Here is a 19,453-nt window from a genome sequence, read left to right as displayed (position 1 = left end):
ATTTATGATTTTTGGTTTTGACGATTAGATAGGATAGATTATAGAAAGAAGAGAGTCACAATGTAACTTTAGAGAGAGAGGTCAATTTATAATTGTACTTATAACTGCTCTAAAGAAGACTGGAAGCCACTTCTTCATATCTTTTTTCTTTCTTTTCTATTTTTCTGCTACTCTTTTTCTTTTTGCACGTTTAATCTTTTTTTTCATTTTTTTTCTTTTCCTTTTTCTCTTTTGCTCTATTTTAGTTTGTATTAGTCTTATTCTCATGTTTAAAATTTTCAGTATATATATATATATATATATATATATATATATATATATATATATGAGAGAGAGAGAGAGAAACATAAGTTCCTTTTTTAAAACTGTTACAAATAATTCATCATTGCAAACAACCAAGGAAATTCAAACATTTTATGTTAAGTTCCCCTTTGAATTTTGCATTGCTTTATAGGTAGCAAGAATATATTTGTTGTTTAATTAGCCACACTACTATATTGCCAAATAGTTGAAAAATACTGGCCAATTCACAAAGTAGGGATAAAAAAGAAAATATAACATAACCTAAAAGTGATTATGAATTAAAACCCCAGTGGAAAAACTAAAATTAGATCTAATAGCAGATGACATCCTTAGATCTGGGGGACTGAAAAATTGCAAAAGTTAAAAAACTCCTTCATTGGGCTTTGAAAATACAATAGACATTAACTTTTATAGGATAAACATTGAGGAAAAGGCTACATTTCATAAAGAATGGGAAGGACTTGTTTGGCAGGAACCTCACCAATCTCATTGGGAGCTTGTTAAACTACAACAAAAAAGGGAGAGTGGCAAAAATTCCAAATTTGATTGAAATTGTTTTTCCCTCCACTGACTAAATGCTGTTGTTAAGCACTGTTTTCAAAATTATACTAATGGTGAATTAAAGTGAGTCCAAGTAAATTTAAACTAGAAAAAAGTATCATTATTAAAGGTAAGTAGTTAGAAATGAACATAGATGGCACTAAAAGGGTAATATTTGTGAAGTCCAGTTTACATATTTAAGTTTAACAGGCTTGCAGAGCATGTTTAAGAGCCCTCTGATTTAAAGAAATGAAGGTTTGTCAGTTTGGGTAAGCATAGGGTACATAGGTTTTCTTTCAAGTAAATCAGTCTTTAATTTTTTCCCTCAGATAGTTTTCTTTAAAATGGGAAAATATAATAATAAATGTAAGCAGGTTTTGTTTTTGTTTTTCACTCTAATTTTCCTATTTTGTGTCAGTGGGATCACCTTTGCTTCATTACATCTTCTTTAGGGGTAAATATGGGATATATTTGTAACAAAATTAGACAGTATATCCACAATCCCATCAAAACTGGCTTGGGTCCAGTGTGGTGCAAAAGGAAGTATTTGGTAACAGGTTATTTCTGCCCTTCCTGTCTGCTGCACTTCAAATCATAAGATGCTCCTGAGGGAAGGAGTGTCCTGTATATTGACATTATGAGTAGGCTTTCTAGTGTTGGAAGTTCAGATTCAAGACACAGAAATATGTAATGATGGATGGATGGATGGATGGATGGATGGATGGATGGATGGATACACATTGGATTCTCAAAAGCTTTTTCATCACCTTTAGCTGATTTTATTTCTTGTTTCCTTGTCATTAAGAGACTGTGAGAGTGACATGGCAAATTCTGTGGATGCTGCAGGCTCTAGAGTTGCAGGGATGAAAAATAAAAATTTGGGAAATCAGGTGTATGCTGCCGCTTTAGATCATAGCTATATAGCTGAAGTCATAACCCAACCATTACTGTAACTTAAAAAATAAGATCTTGTATTTACTTATTTTCAGTGCGTAACAGTAACAACATTCTATTTTCATCTGCTTCTTCTTAAGTGATGACTTACTAATTCCCTGGATTATTAAATCTTTCAACAGTTGATGTTTATCAGTCCAATTTTGTGTAGATTATATGAGTTGCCATTAGATTAGCCTTCCTGCTTCTCGAATGGCTTCTCATGATAGGATGGGAAGCAGTGGAAACTTCTACTCTATTCTGCAGATCTCCCTATTTTCCCTCAAACCATGCTCCAGAAGACTTGAGAAACTTCCAGATAGCAGATGCTGTGGAAGCATAAATCATATTGGAGATTCAATCACTCTCATATTTCCCTCATAAACAGTGCAGACTTGAAAGTCACGATTTACATGAGGGTATACTGGTGACCTATAACAAACACATCACGTTTATGCTTATTTGCTTATTTTTCCTAATGAGAAAAATATATGTATATGTAATGAGAAAAAATAATAATTCAGAAAGTGTCTGAAATGTATTCTGTTGGTACATTATTTTCTAACAATGAAAATTGATTTCCCAGAACAAGTTCAATTCTGCTCGGAGAGTAAGTCCTACTGATTTCAACAGGTTTGATTATTATATGAATGTATATCAGTTGAAACTTTTGTGAGCAATTAGATATGTTAAGTTCAATGGAGTTAACATACAGAACAGCAGAAAGAGTAAGATATATGTATAATAAATTTAATAAATCTAATAAATAGTAAATAAGTAGAAAATAATAATATATATCTGTATATATTATACATAATGTATATGTATAAAAATCACTATCTTATTCTGAATGCCTTACAGTTTTTAAGGGGGTGTTGTTAGTTGGTAGTATGCAAAAATATGAGACATATCAGTTTCCTATGGCCCTAAGTAATTTCTACCCCATGGATTTATAATGTCATATGGTTGTCACTGCACTGTGTGATATTATAAAGACAAGCTCTACATTACCACAGTAATCTTTGGGTGTAAGATACTATAATTCACAGTGTGGAAATGGCTTATATAGGAAAAGGAAGAATAGTAAAATATCTGTTGGCATGAATCATATTACAGTTCTTGTTTTGGAGATGACTCCTCATTGATCCTGTTAACCATCATGTCTGCATTTGAACCAGCAATGATCAATGTAGAAAATAGCAGAATCTGTGTAATTTTTGGATATCAGTAAAATTTTCCATTTAGAATAGCCCGAAGTTATCCTCAAAAGTTAGCATTATGAAAATCTGTGAAAAGTTAACTGAAATCTAAAGGAAAAAATCTTTACAAGACACATTCAGTGAATGTTTAATTTTATTAGATACTCTTGAACTGTTTTGCTGAAAGCAGAGTTTGGGAAATGCAAAGTTATGTTAATCATAATAAAACAAAATTGGGCTGAATATTCATACACATACACGCACACACACACAAACTGTATGTGTGTATTCTGTCCTTGCAGAAAACTATGTTCTCTTATACTGTAATCAATTTCAGTGTTAAAATTCTTTCTTCTACTTAACAATTGGGTACATTTAGGAATATATATATATATCCAAATAATTTAGAATTGATAAAAGCATGTAATAGAAACATTATGTTTTCACAAAAATAAGGACAAATATTTGTTTGAATAATAGTTGTTGATAAGAGGTAATCAGTAAACAGATACAATGAACCCAATACATATTTATTTGAGAGTAAGGAAATATGTTTAGAATTGCTGCTGTTTGCAGCATTTTACAGTTAATTGTTTTCCTGAGACGAATCCCTGAAATTCCCAGTATTATATTGGTTATTGTTATTTATCATAACAATTATGCCACAACCTACAGCAAAGCAATGTTTCTGTTTAAAAGTAAGTACAGGAAAAGAAAGCAAACAGATTTATAGATTTCAGGGGGTTTGTGTTAGGAGTCTCTGTACCATGAAGCGATAGCTGTAGGTCATCTCTGATATAAGAATTTCCTCAGACTGAAGATGCCTTACATATTACCAATTAACATGCAATATCTATTTTATAATTGTTGAACAATTGCAGTACAGAAATATGTAGTACCTTACTAATGCCAGTATTTGATATACAAGTAAAGAGGTTAATTGATACTATTTGCCAATATTTATGAAGACTTTATAATGGAGTCTTATAATTTCAGTATGCCTTGTAACTGGTGTTGAATAAACACCAACTATAAAAAGCATATGAATTAGGATTTTATTTATAAAATTCAACAGGTTATGGATCTAAAATGTTTTTCTCCAAAGCCTTTTCAGAACTGATGTTCAGAATAATCTATAATGAATAGAGTAAAAAAGTAAGTAATGAAAATACTTTGTGTGTGTGTGTGTGTTTTATTATACATTACGGCAGATTGCTGAAAATATTACTTAGAGAGGATTTTTGCTTATTTGAATCATTTGGAAGGATATTTCTTCAATCTCTGTTAAGCAGGTTGGATAACCTAAGGAAACCCATTTTTCTGCTTGCCAGAAGAAAGAGCTTCAACCTGTTTGAAACCAGTCCTTCAACTCTTATGACAATAGATAAAACAGATCCGATATATTTTAATAATGGATACAACATACTACCTTTTCTATGTTAAACGTTCATACAGCTGCAACCTATTAAAGACCCGGGTAGCTGAAGTTTAGGAAAGTGAAGAACAAGTCATCTTACTTCGTATTCAGTATGCAAATATACTGGGGAAGAAAGAAGTTTTCTTCAAGGAAAAATTTCCAAGGACGACGTGGAGGGGCGCACTCTGGTTTGCTGTAATTTGAACCCAAGTAACCCAAAAGCAACCGTCCGCTTGCTTTTGCCCTGGTTTTTGGAGAGAAGTTTGCCTTCCAGCGATTCCGAGCTGGCTGCGTTCTCTTCTGCGGACGCGCGTCGCGTCGCTGGAGTTGGCCCCTTGGCTTGTTCCCAGATGAGATTCAACTGGGAAATAACGGAACTCAACAACCGAAAGGGGGACGAAAGTTTTACGGGTGTCAGAGCCGCCGACTGCTTCGGAGAAGAACCCGGACGCAAATGGCAGGGACTGGGCAGGTTTGTGTCGCGCGCGCCTACCCTGCCAATGCCAGCCTTGCCTTAGTGACACGCCCGAGAAGGAAAGCGCGCCGTTCCCGGTCTTTCCTTCTCGTGGGGGTGCTGAAAAGCCCGTCGCTCAGCTGGGTAGCGGACCGCCCCGCGGCCAAATGGAGTAGGCCGGACTGCTGCGTGGAACTTTCGCTCCCTCCTGCCCCGTGGCAGCGCCCCTTGGGAGGCAGGCGGTGGGCTGTTTCGGTAGGAAAGAAGGACTAGTTTTCTTTGCATCTCCTCCTGGTTGCGCCAACCTTGCCCCGAATGCCTTAAGGTCGGCGAGAGGGGAGGGGTGGAAGAGTAATGAGGAGGGTGGTGGACACTGGGGGGAGGCGGGGCGGAAACGGGGTTCAGATCCAGCTGATGTTTTCCTGTTATGCCTTTGGGAGAGAGCCTGCGCCAGTAATGCTGTGGCTTTCGGACCAAACTGAAGGGGAGGACACGCACCTGCACCCTGATTTGGACCAAACACTTAGCGGAAGGCAGTAGCTGAGCGTATGGAGGGGAACCCTTGGATAAACGTCAGTGGCGGCGTTTCTTAGGTTACCTGTAGCTGTAGATTGCAGGTGTTTTTTTTGGAATGGGAAAGTTAGTCCTGTCAGATTTCCATGGGACTTACTCTCTAGAAAGTGTATGCGCAGGAGCACAATCTCGCCCGGCAAAATGTTGGGAGGAGGCGTGCGGCTTGTCTTTCTCTCGCTTTTGAATATTGTAGTCACAAAACTTTCCGATTGAATTTGGGGCGGGAAAGTTTCCCTCAAAGTGGACCTGAGGGCAGAAATTACGCACTGCAGTCAAGCGTGACACAAAAAAGTCGGGAAAATCTTTTGGGCAGAATCTGAGATGCTTCCCTTTCACCTTCCTGCAGGAGCGTCCCATCTGTTTGCTTTTCCCCAGCGCTCCTTGCTTTTTCAAGCTGGCAAAGTCAGCGGCGGCTGTAGTTCAGCGTTCGCGAAGAGCTGGCGCGGTGAGGCGAGGCGAGGCGAGGCTAGAAGGGAGGTGGCTTTGAAGCGCGAAGCTCCGCCATTGGGTATTTTCTGCGGCCGCGGCTGCACACTGAAAACACTGCGGTGGTTTCCCCCCTTTCCCGTCTTCGCTTTACAGATGGAAAAATATTTATATTGCCGAGAAGAAACAGAAGGACTGGGTGGCGTGTGAGCGCGCGCGGGTTGTTTATTTTTTTTTAAACGCCAAGAGAACTGAGGGGGAAAGCGGTGTTCTCTTACTCCCGTGAAAAAGGGGAAGTACAGAAATTAGAAGATAGTCTGAAGAGGTTCATAAGACGGGAAGATTGCCTGCACTTCACATGCCCGGAACCGGGGGGGGTGGGGTGGCGGCGTCGGCGTCCGAATGACCATCCAGCTTCTGTTTCGTTGCCTCCCCGGCGCCCTCCTGTGACTCTTACAAACGTCCTACCTCAAACTCCCGCGGAAAGGGCGGGAGAGAGGCTCGATGGCCAACCCCAAGGAAGAGCTCTTAGCCCGCCCCTCGGCCCCCCTGACTGCAGCGGGAGGGGAAAAGCCCGGCTTCAGCTCCAGCCACTTTCACTCCCCTGGCTGGAAGCGGAGTGGCGGCAGCAGCGGCGCTCCGACTGGAAGCGACTGGGAAGCTGACAGCTCCTCCCGCGCTCTCGTAGCGGCGGCGGCGGCTACGCGAAAGGGACAGTTTCCTGCAGCATCGTCTCCAACGCAACAAAGCGGCTCCTCCAATCTCCTCCTTTCCCTCCCCTCCCCTCCCCTTCTCCATCTTCCTTTTACTTCGTGCCGCCGCCGCCTCTTCTCCCCTCCTCATCTTCTAACAACCTCTCCAGTCCCCGCGGGCGGGAAGGAGGGGAGAAAAGCAAGCGAGGCGGCAGCGAGAGATGTTGGAGCAATAGCAGTTCCCTGGATTCCCTACTCCGGCGGCAGCGGGAAGCGACTTTACGCCCCTTCCTCCATCCTGCTACCTTCCAGCTCTAAAGGCGCCACCGGTCGGCGTCACGGGCAGCGGGGATCGGTTCCTCGGGGGCCCCCTTTTCTCCGTGGTCCTACAATCAGCCGGGCGCAGCAGGAGGAAGAGTAGCTGCCGGTGGCGACCGCCCGAGAGACAGGGGCAGGGTGTTCAAGCAGCGGCAGCAACAAAGGCATCCTCACTTTCCCTACCGTCTCTGCTCCCCTCTTGCTAGGGCCAGCCATGGAAGATGGATCTTCGTCGGCCAGCTGCTTTAGACGCTTTACCGAGTGTTTCCTGAGCGCAAGTAGGTGTTGGGGCTGGAGGGGGGAGGGCGAGGAGCGGCGGCGGGGTTGCGGGAGGGGTGGTTTTGCAGCGCCTTTTTTTTTTTTTGTTTTTTGCCCGAGAGAGGCGGGTTGGGTTGGGAAGCCCTCAGGCAAACCCTCCTCTTGAAAATGAGTGTGTGCGTTTGTGTGTGTCCCACCTATCCACTTATGGAAGGAGATGGCAGCGAGGAACACTTGCTCATCTGGAAGATAGGGGGAGGAAGACCGGACTTCAGGCACAGGACGATTGGAGTTAAACTAGAAGTAATATGCTGAAGTTCCTTTTGGAAAGGAGTTTCTTTCGATGCAGACTTTCCATGTAAGGCTGGGTAAGAATTAGCTTCTGGATGCTTTAAGCAATAGAGCACATTTACTTACTAAGAAATACTACGTTGCGCTCCACAACTGTTCTCTGGAACATCACACACTAGATTTCAGAACTTTTCCTGATGAAAAATATAGAGAGTAGAGAAAGCACAGAAAACTGCTTATCATGCCAGGGAAGGATTAAAAAGACGAAAAAAAGCAGTTTCTGTCTGAAACATGAAAGTCATAGTTATCTGTTTTGGCCAGTTCTTTTTTGCATTTGTTCCCAAGTGAAATGTACATATTACTGATTGAATAGCACAGAATAGATGACACTTGATGTTTTGACTAAAACAATTCAAAGAAACAAACCCCAAGTATGTTTCACCTAGCTTTTAAGCCCACAGGCTTTGGTAGTTAGTAAAAAAGAAACAAGGAAACATGTTTATTGTTTACTAAATTGCTAGCAATGAAATGACTCAAACTGTAACCATTCAGTGTTACCAGAGAAATAGAAGGGGTGCCCCTTAACTTAGAAACAGACTGAATAATTAGGGCATGTCACAATAGAGTGTATATATACAGAAAAAACAACAACAACAAATTCATCCACATGATTCTAATCACTTAAATATTTTTTCCAACCATTCAGTTTGTGCTTCTGGGTTAATTGGTGAGTTTGTTAGAACAGAATTAAAAAGTTCTTGGCACCTCATAAGAATCTAGAATAAATAAGTTAACTATTGAATTATCTTTGTTCTGTGGAGTAATTGCACCCAGCATGTTACTAATGTTATAGTGATTGACCATTTCTGTAGATCTCCTTCATTTTATAAAATACAACCAAAGTATTTGCAAACTGCCTCTTTTTAATGTTTCTTTTTAACTCAGTGTGTGTTCCAATTATACAAGTGTCCATTGACCAATTTTGGGAGAAATAGACTTCACAAAGAGGATTATTTTGCTTCCAAACCCCCATATACTCTATGTATGTGTGTATATGAAATATAGTAAATACTTTGCACAAGGAAGAAGTTCAGAAGACATAACAACATGTACACTTGTCACAAAGCTACAGTAAAATATAATGGGAAGTATATGGATCTCTGGTCAAATTGTGTGTTTCATGAATCCCTACGTGAACAGAAACTGACTCAGTATAAAGTTCAATATGTCTTCCTGAACATTTGGATGCATACTTATTTATGTGCAGTTGTTTACAAATCAATTTTTTTTTAAAAAAAACCCACAATGAAAAGTTTGGACACCCTTCTAGTAAATATTCTGTAACATTGCCTTTGGGCAGAAATAACAGCTTCCAAATGTTTCCCCTAACCAGCTAAGAATTTTTCATTATTTTGGATTTTTTCCCACTCTTCCTTGCAGAACTCTTCTAGCTCAAAAATATTTTAGGTCTCCTTGTATACACTGATGTTCGAAACCACCTCACAGATTTTCAGTGATAAGCCTGAGGAATTTAGAAGGCATTTCTAAAATCTTTATATTTCTTTCTTGTAATTACTTCATGTTTGATTTGGAGGGATGTTTTGAATTGTGGTCTTGCTGAAATGTCCAGCCATTTTTTCAGCTTCAATTTCTTTCACTGACTGTTGGGATATTACTTTCTAGAACATGTTGATATTTAATTGAATACATTCTTCCTTTCATATACACAGTGTTTCCCATGCCGGTGGCACACAACCCCAAAGCATAATAGAGCCACACCCATGCTTAACAGTTGACCAATTGCTCTTTTCTTCAAATGCTTTGTTCTTTTTCTCCAAATGCATCTTGTATGGTAGCAGCCATCAGTTCAATTTTTGTTTCATGAGTCCAAAGCACTTTGTTAAAAAATGTTGCAGTCTTATCAAGCTGTTGTTCTGTATACTTTATTAAATGACTTCTGTAATAAGTCTAGAGAAAAGATTTCCTTCTGATAACTGTTCCATGAAGATCAATTTTTTGTGTATATAATGCTATAGGTTCTTCATCCTCTTCTATTTTTCCTCTTAATAGTAAATAATGAAAGATTGCAGGATTTGATTAGGACAGGCTTAGTTAAGTCAGAAGTACTATTGGAGATCCTTTACTTGAAATTGATGCCAAGGGAGCATTTTGGTGTGGGGCTGATTATTGAACTGATAAACTAGCTCAAATATATTTGCCTCCTTTATATTTTCCAAAGAAGGCATATTTTCTTCCCAAGTAAGCAGAAGAGGAGGCACATGTCTTACTTCAACAATATTGAATATGCAGAGTACCAAAGATCCCCAATCAGTATTAAGCTAGGTCAAGTCAAATTATCCCAGTCAAGTCAAGCCAAGCCAAATTATCCCAGAGTCACTAGTAGTCGGGTAGCATATACATTTTAATCATCATCATCATCATCATCATCATCATCATCATCATCATCATCATCATCAACAGAAAGCAGGATTAGAAGCCAGAGTAGGTGAAAACAGAAGTTTCCAAACAGAAGGAAATTATCCAGGAGAGTTGGATTCTAAGACAAAGTTCTAAGGGTAAAATTGGGGAGATTCGGTATGGATAAAGATTCTAGGATACAGAGCAAGGTAAAAGGCCAACAGCATTCCAGCACTGAGACTTAGGGAAATTTGCTGACAGTCTTCACACCTTCTAGGAAGAATTTGTTTTCACAAGTAATGTTGTACTCCTGAGTAAAGTTTTATGCCCAAGTCTAGTACTATATTTTTGGTCTGGACTCTCTGTCATTTGAATACCCTGGAACTGTGAAATGTTACAGCTTCTTTTCAGATTCTGGTTGAAGTGGTAGATGTGTAAATATTTGGATCTTGAACTTTGCTTTCAGAGGATACAGGACTTCCAGAATTAGGTTTAGAGCTCAAGGAGCTAGCTGCTGCTTGTTCAGTAATAAATCTGAAATCTCTTTCCCTGATGATAGTTTCTGGAGGCTGGAGGATGCATGACAGGAGATATTTGTTCAAACACAACTAAGAACCGTAGTGAAAACTATTTAATAAGGTACTGCTTTTCAGAAAATAGCATCAGGAAAATGGATGATTTGCAGAGTGTGAAAAAGAGAGATGCAAATATATTTTTAGAAGATAACTTTACTACATTTTTATTGTATGGCTTCCACATACTTCTACTTATATCATCATCCACAGTTCTGTATAATTGTTTTTTTTCTTGCAACATGTAAGTGATATGAATATTTTGCTATTTCCTATGGTAATGCAATTTTTAATATCTATCTGTTAGGTGATAGTATCAAAAGTTCTGATTTTACATTACCTACAAACTGGTGAGGGAATATTAACTTTTTAAATAAGACTTTCCATTAACTACAGTCTCTTTTCTTAGGATTCAGGTATGATTGGCTGCATTCACATTAAACTTGAAAGATTTCTAGTCAGTTTCATAAACATTTCAGTGTAGTGTTTCTTTAAGTGTTGTTGAAACAGTCTGGGCTTAATTTGATATCTGGCCACTACTTTTAGAAAATTTATGGAGATTTTATAACTGGATTATTATCAAGTTGTGATTAACTAGAAATATGTTGAATCTATAATTTCAAGGAATGCTTTAAAATATTGTATAGTTATTTTCAAATGTGGCATTTTGCTGGGCTATAGGAAGGGTGATTTAACTCTCACCATGTGATTTCATTATCTTTTTTTTAATATTAATGTCGATCTTAATAATACAGAAAAAGAGATTCACCTTTTTTAGTCATTATTTTAAATCTAGAATAACTGCAGAAAGTCATCCTAGCACTTGTTTCATGTAATTTTAGTATTTCAGGGTGCTGTTGTGTTACTATCTTTCTTGCAAACCATGTTATTGCATAGATGTCACTGACTTTAGGGTGTCTTGGCAAGACTGGAAGCTATTCAGTAGCAATGATGGTAGGCTATATTCTCTACTGAAGACAAACAGAAAAACATGTGGATTTAAATCCAATTCAGTGGAGCAAGGTATACTTGTTTGGTATTCACAAATTTTTCTCTATACATGACCCCCACTACCATAAAGGATGCAGGAACTGCATCAGGAAGAAGCAGGATGGGAAAATTCAGCAAGTAGAACATCGCTCATGGTTCTTTTATGAAAGTTATGCATGCATGCAATCAATAACTTGCAAAGACTTCAAGAACAAATATATCAATTGTAGATGAATAATTGGATGCAACTTTTCCTCATGTATTGGCTGGGTGTGTGGCTCCTGTTTTATTAGCAGTAAGATATCAGATTCTATTTTCATGTCTATTGATTTTTAATTTTTTTTGCTGTCTCTACTAGGTCTTTCAAATTTGTTGATGCAACTTATTAAGGCAAAACAATTACTATTCTATGCGCCAATATTTTAACAGGTCCTATCAAAATGCTGAAACTGTTAATTTACTTTTTAGCTTGCAGCTTATATACTTGCTTAGGAAAAAGGGGTGCTGTATATGTTACCTAGAGTCCTGGAGAAAAGGCCAGTTATAAATCTTAATAATGATCAATAATTAATATTAATTTTTAGTTATTATTAGTATAGTGATCCTTTTTAAATAAAAACTGTCCAGCTATTGGAGCCTATATCTTTTTCCAGGATAAACCCCTTTCCTTACAATTCTCTCCATGCATTTCTATATTTTATAATGCATTAGTGTGCTATTTCACCACACTGTTTGAAATGAGTTTTAATTTAAAAAAAGATAACTGCAATTTAGTCTATTGTACTCCCTCTGCTGGTTGATACAATTCATTCCAGTCCTATTCTTCAAAAAGTGCTAACATTTGAATGGTCAGATGTTCAAACACCCATGTAAAGAGTTCTTAAAGGTCAAGATTCTTACACATAGTCATTACATTGGTATAAATTCAGAAACTGTATGTGGATTTTAATTTATGTGACAGGACTTGCTCATTTGATAGTTGAGATATAGCCTTTACCTGAACAGGGGTGCTTTCTGCTTATAAACTTGCTTTTAATCCAGTCCACACATCTGTCATATAATATAATTTTTTGTGAGCTATCTTCTATATACGAATGTGGATTAGATTCAGCTGAAGCCCAAATTCCATAGTGTAGCAGGAACAATTAAGAAAAGCTTTTAATTATTCTATAATTGGATGTCCATGAAGTTCTAATTTGGAACTCTGACATGCTACACATGGTGATGACATGAAAATAGGAAGTTTCATAGTTTATGTAAAATGCCATAGTGGTGGCAGGAAGAAATGGATGTTTTGGATCCAGTGATTTACAGGTCTGACCCAAATGAAAAAACTTGCAATCAGGTTATAATCAGCCCATCTTTGGTGACCTTTACCAATGTATCTGATGGAAAAATTGTGTTTAAGGATGTCTGTGTGTTTGCCGGTATACTTTACTGGTATATTTGCTCCATAATGTGTTTACTGACCAATTGCTGACCATGTTAGGATCAGCATTAATCTGAGTTGACTTGGCAGCAACTAATTTCTTCTATAGAATTCTGAAGACATATTCTCTTTGCAAAACCTGCTTTTAATGCATTTGTCTGAAATTTGGCAAGTTTATGCATCATAGATGAGAATATTACTGCTGTAAGTTTTGTTGTATTTTATCTCAGAACAATAAAGAAATGACTACTCCTAAAATTAGATTTCAAAGCAATATAACTTGAAAACCCTGCATGGGTTTTTATGAAATCTGGAATATTTCATCCCTCCCTAAAACTGTATCTAGCCTGAACATTTCTTAGTACAGATATTCCTTGACTTACAACCACAATTGGGACTGGAACTTCTGTTGCTAAACAATGTGGTTAAGTGAGTTGTGCCCAATTTACTATCTTTTTTGCCATGGTCATTAAGCGAATCACACAGTCGTTAAGCAAATCTCGCTTCCCCCATTGACTTTACTTGTCGGAAGCCCCCTGGGAAGGTCGTAAATGGTGATCATGTGACCCTGGGATGCTGTAATCATTGTAAATACATGCTGGTAGCCAAGTGCCCAAATTTTGATCACGTGACTGTGGGGATGCTGCGATGGTCATAAGTGCAAGGACCACTCATAAGTAACTTTTTTTAGCATTGTGGTAACTTCAAACAGTCATTAAATGAATGATCATAAGTTGAGGACTACCTGTATTCTGCTTAAAAAAATATTAGTCATGTCTTTGATCACTATGTGTGAGAGCGCTGCTTTTCTGAATCTTACTTTGGATCTAGACACTTGTATGAAAACTCAGAGTGGAACAGCCTATTTCCAGAGTTCCAGTTTGGGCCTTCAAATGAGGCCCTATACCTTTAATTTTAGATACAACACTTGATCATTTGTTACCTACTTCTGAAATACAAGATTGGAAGCTTATCTGGCTTAAGTAAATCATGTGACTTCCTTTAACATGTACAGTGACTAATGCTTGAATCAGGGGAGATCATAGTTATTTCAGCATAGTCACCTTTGATCCTAACACAGATTTTTTTGTGCTTTTCATAAGCAAAGATAGAAAATACCAAAGAACCATGAAATCTCCAGGTTTGGCCATTTACCTGAGTTTATTTGTAAAGGGCAGTGATATTATGAAGAAGAGGATAAAATACATTAGGATTTCTTGATGTAATTAACACTTGCAGAGGGAATCCAGAGAGATATTAGGAAGTATAATTTGATTTTTGAACTGACTGGGAAATTAGGAAGGTACTATTCCAGAAAGTGAAATAATAATGGATTTCTGCTCATTATTGCAAGACAAGATTGTGTGTGTGTATGCATATTAGTGGATATCTTGAAGTTTTATTATTCAATGAAGGCAGAGTAGCGACTGACAGGACATAATTCTTATGGTTGTACAAAGCATTTGAAAGGGGCACTTTCAAAGCATGTTGAGACTGCCAGTGAAATGGCTGGGAATATATGTATATGAGCAGATGGCAGAGGAAGACCTTCAAACCAGCTGCAGTGACCCTTCTGAAAGGCACAGCTGCTTTCAATACTTCACAAGCACCCAACTGGAATGTAGTGCTCAGCCCTAATATTAAGGAGAACAAATTCTGATGGCCAATGCTGAGGAAGATGTATGTACAAGGCAAAATTAAAGATCCCATATTTTTGTAAATGCCACTCCTCAAAAGTAACTCCATATAGAGTATATTGTAATAGTCACTAGTGATATAATTGCAATATCCACAAACAATGGATAATTATTTCCAGAGCTGACTGATCTATGAATGATTACAGTTGGTGCACTAGAAATAATTGTACGTAGAAATAAATTCCTTGTGATCACAGCCATTTGAGATGTAGAAACAGCTTGCAGTCAAGGAGCACTCCTTGACTGGTGTTAGCTCTTCAGGGGGAGTACAAAATCAACTAGAATACATTGAATTCTGATCCCAGAGACTGATTTCCTACTGACAAAGAGCCTCTCAATCTTGTCTTGATTTAATTTCAACCTGTTCAACCCATTCAGCCCATTATCAAGCGTGTTAACCTCCACCAAAGAATCAACCTCCACCAAAGAACAACTATCCTTTCTACACAAATGCCTAAGACAGCATGCCCTGCCCATCAGCGTCAGATACAAACCTCCAATAAACTGTACAACAGGATGGAAAATAGCTCAGCAAAGCAGCCAAAAAATGATACAGTTAATTATCATGGATGCTCACCTCAGATTAAACAAATACTAGCACACCATAGATAGCCTCAAGAAACAAGTGGAACAAACCATGACCCCACAACACACAAAAATGCTGAGAACCACCATCAAGACTACATCTCTAAGACAAGCTGAAAAAAAGAAAGAAAACAAAACTCTAAACCAAACTGCTCAAGCTAAATCCCAGAAGCAAAGAGGTACCTGAATCCAAATGCGTAGACAACATATCCAGCAGCCCACTGTCCACTGCAGAACACAATATCCCCCAGAAAGGCCTCAACTATAATATAGATGATGCTAATCAGTTAGAATTCTTTGCAGCCTTAGAAGCAGCATTTAACACCACAGGACCTGCCACAGAGACCCAAGAAACATAAGGCAGACAATCATACCACAGACCAGAAGAACACAGAATCAGAACCAACTCAAAGCAGAGGACAGAACAGCCCTCAAAAAAACCTAAAGAAGGACCAAACCATCACCATCCTCCCAGCAGACAAAGGCCAACCACAGTTATAATGGACAGAACATAATATATAGAAAAAGTCAAAGAATTACTGGAGAACAAAGAAACCTACATCCCAGTAAAACACCATCCCAATACAGAAACCGGACAACCTGATCAAGAGAACCATCAGTGACCTAACCAAGAAAGGTCAAATCACAAAAGAAGAACAGTGGTGGATGAAAAGCAGTGGACCCATCTTCCCATGCTTCTACAGACACCCAAAAATACATGAGCCCGACATACCTCTTCATCTACCTGTATCATTACCAGGAATTCTATGGCTACAACATAGGCAAAGAACTTAAAAGAAAGCTTGGACATCTCACAGAGAGGAATGAATATTCTATCAACTCCCCACAACAGTGCCTCTAGAAAATTAAAGACCTGAAAATAGGAGGAGGAGGAGGAGGAGGAGGAGGAGGAGGAGGAGGAGGAGGAGGAGGAGGAGGAGGAGGAGGAGGAGGAGGTATAATTATGGTTTCATTTGATGTCATAGCATTCTTTACGTCCAGAGATCCAGAACTAGTGAAAGAATCCATGGCAACAGTACTACATAACACATTCGGCCTAGCCAAATACACTAAGATTGAAATACCCAGAATCATGGACCTCATCAGCCTCTGCCTCACTACCTATTTTCAGTCTGATGGATAAATATACCAACAAAGCAGAGGAACACCCATGGAATCACCACTCTCAGGATTCATAGCAGAGACTGTAATGCGGTGTCTAGAAACTACAGCACTTCCACACATACAACGAAAAGTATGGATCTGGTATGTAGACAACACCTTCATCATAAAGAAAAGACACATGAAAAAATCAACAACATCTTCAAAGGAATGAAATTCACAAGCAAAGAAGAAAATAGCATGCAACACTTCCTGGATATCCGCATCGGCAGAGGAAACGATGGCAAATTAGAAATGTAAGCCTATTGAAAAACAAGCCACACTAACCAAGTGCTCCATTACCAAAGTAACAATCCAACTTCCCACAAGAGGAGCTGTGTAAGAACGTTATTCAGATGAGCACAAATGCACTGCAGCAATCCAGAACAGCAGAAAAAGGAAACAGACCACCTACTGTATACAACATCTTCCAACAAAATGGATACCCATGCAACTTTATCAAAAAGTGCTTGATCACTCAACCCCCTACAGTACAACCAACACAAGCTATGAAAAGAATAACACTGCCATACATCAAAAACATACCATTAAACCAACTAAAGCCCCCCAAAACATCCTAAGTAAACCAAGAGACCCAATAGTCCAAGAAGAAAAAACAGGAGTCATCTACAACATACAATGTAACAGCCACTATGTAGGACACACAGGCAGAAGACTAGCAGAGCACATCCATGAACACCAGCTAGCAGTCAGAAGACACGAAAACTCCTTAATCTCACAACACATGGGCAGACTCAACCAGTTTCAACTGGGAAACTGTGAGCATCCTAGACCAATCTAAATCCAAAAACACTATGGAATTCCTGGAAGCATCAGTCATGAATAGACACATAGAGATCAATCACATTTACACACCATTCAAAAGAGACAGTTAAAAAAAAGAAAAAGCTAAGAAGGAAGCAAAAAGACCAGAACACATCCTCTCCAGTAGCAACACCCAGATAAGCAGGGATTAACACCAGGCAAACAATCAAGCAGAGAACAATACCCTAATCAAGGAACTACCAAGGAGAAAACCACACCCCCACCAACAATGGCAGGGCAAGCTACTGTATATAAACAGGCAGCAAACCCCCCACACGCTCGCATTGATAATGTTGTGTAGTCAGGTAATGAAACATCTGCAAGCAAACCACCAAGCTCAAAGAGCACCAAGGACTCCACAATAAGTGTGTTTGCAGGACATTATATGCCATAATATATCTTTTAAAACTATGGTTTAAAGTATTCAAACAAGTATCCATGATTAAATAAAACGAACCATGAAAAGATATTGTGCTTTTCTGCTGGCTTAACAAACATGGTTTGACATACTATTCCACAGCTTCCATGTGTTTCATTGCTTGATGGTGCTGCAGAAAGGAAGTTTGGCAAGATACGGAGACTATAAGAAGGAGGATGTACAAAGTGCAATTCCTCTTGGAATATAGTGAATCTCTCTGGAACCGTGTCTAATCACTATTAGGTTGAAATATTATTAATAAATAAAATAACCTACTAACATTTTTAGAACCTTTTCCAGAAAGTTGTTGGACTTGCTTTAATAGTAAATAACATCCGTGATATGCAGGTTTTTAAGACAGATTGCAATATTACAGTGGTTACAAATGCCTTCAGGAATGCATCGGTGTGATGAGGACTGATCAAGTAAGTGCTTCTAAGGACTGAAGCTGTCAGTGTGGAAACCAGTAGTGCCGAAACAGAACAGAACTAACTCTGAGCAGGTGCTTTCCAATTTCATGGCTGGAAAAAAATGGCCAAACATACATTGACTTGGAAGAGTAGGAGGCAAAGTTTAGGATTTAAATTCTAGTGTTCGATCATTCACTACAACATGCACATTTCTGTGTTCTGCAGTAGGAAGAACTTTGCTGTGTATATGACTTCTTGTCTGCAATAAAGTAGCCTTTGTTTTAATTTTACTTTTATTTTGCTTAGAAAACAAATCAAACTACAGATATAGGGTGAGGGATATATGACTTGGCAATAGATAATAAAATAGTAAAAACAATAACAGAGTAAAGGACAGTAATTAAAAATTTAAAATAACACAGTGGAATTAACAAGCATATTAAAAAATCTAAGAATAAATCAAGATTCCAGCAACAACTTTTGTATGTACTGGTGTAAATAAAAAGAATTTGGTCTATTATGTTTTGCAAAAAGGATAAGTCAGTGAAGTACCTGCTGTTAGCTACCAAATGCGGGGCTGAGTTCTTGGAGAGCTGAGATGTGTAATGTCTAGTGTGAAATCTGATAGTGCTACTGATGAAGTATTATTAATGAGGGCATTTAGTAATGTATTTCAGTTAATAAAATGCATAGGCTTACATGAAGTGAAATTGTTTCTTAAGAATACTTGAACAACTAATGAGTTGTGACAACAAACCTGCCTGTTGAAAGTTGTAACTACTGATCCGTTTGTGGTTGCTCACACAGTGAAACAGTAAACATGTAATTCCAGAGGGTACTTTATACTGATTGCCTTACCCTGGAAGCTCAATTAGGGCAAGAAGTTAGCAAAAACAGCCATTGATAGAAGAGTTGCATGCCATCTTTGATGCTTTTACCAAAGTCTCTTTCTCAAATCATAATACAGCCACTGATATAATTATCATAGAAATAATTCAACGTCAACATGTTAATCTGGTGGGAACACAAAAGAGGGTATCAGTGAATTAATACGAGGTAAAAAACCCAGCAAACTAAATGATGCCATACAGAAATATAGCCTATAGATTGGGACCATAGTCAAAGGGAGCAGTAAAGCTCAGGACCTTGTCCTTGATACTGCCATTGTGGAGATACCCAATTGTGTTTACTTATTATGGTGTCCCAGTTCATCACATGTTGCATCACATAAATTTAAATATTTATCTCTAAAACTATGGATGTTGATAGTGAAATAATAGTATTGTATCAAATACTAACATTTTTCAGCACGTACCTGAATTGTGACAAGATTGATGCATTCTTTATTTTTAGAATAACTACAGTCCACAGAATGGATACCACAATAGAAAAAAAGTCCTTCTTTGGTTGCCAAATGAACATCTACAGGATGTGGTGAACTAGAAATTGTTCTCCACTGATAATCAGGGTATTGAGCAAATCTATATGACAAAATGTGATGGTTAATGGCACATGAATAATTAGTTAATAATTATGCTGATCCT

At 38.3% G+C, this 19,453-nt stretch overlaps 1 protein-coding gene across 3 annotated transcripts in view; it reads left to right on the top strand.

The window, feature by feature from the left end:
* The first annotated feature begins 6,938 nt into the window (after positions 1–6,938).
* PDE10A (phosphodiesterase 10A) overlaps positions 6,939–19,453 on the top strand; it is a 140,283-nt gene continuing 127,768 nt past the window's right edge. For 2 of the 3 annotated variants that reach the window (XM_088142912.1, XM_088142907.1), the window contains exon 1: positions 6,939–7,133. In XM_088142912.1, coding sequence (XP_087999038.1) covers positions 7,070–7,133 — 64 coding nt within the window. In that variant the 5' untranslated portion in view covers positions 6,939–7,069. The remainder of the gene's footprint in view (positions 7,134–19,453) is intronic. The other variant, XM_088142916.1, reaches the window with a different exon arrangement.

This window comes from Python bivittatus, unplaced genomic scaffold, assembly GCF_059951505.1.
Source record: "Python bivittatus isolate LINGU-HERP-01145 unplaced genomic scaffold, Pbiv_v1 ctg000020_np1212, whole genome shotgun sequence".
NCBI lineage: Eukaryota > Metazoa > Chordata > Lepidosauria > Squamata > Pythonidae > Python > Python bivittatus.
The sequence above is the reverse complement of the archived record's forward strand: the minus strand, read 5'-3'. Positions and strand labels throughout refer to the sequence as shown.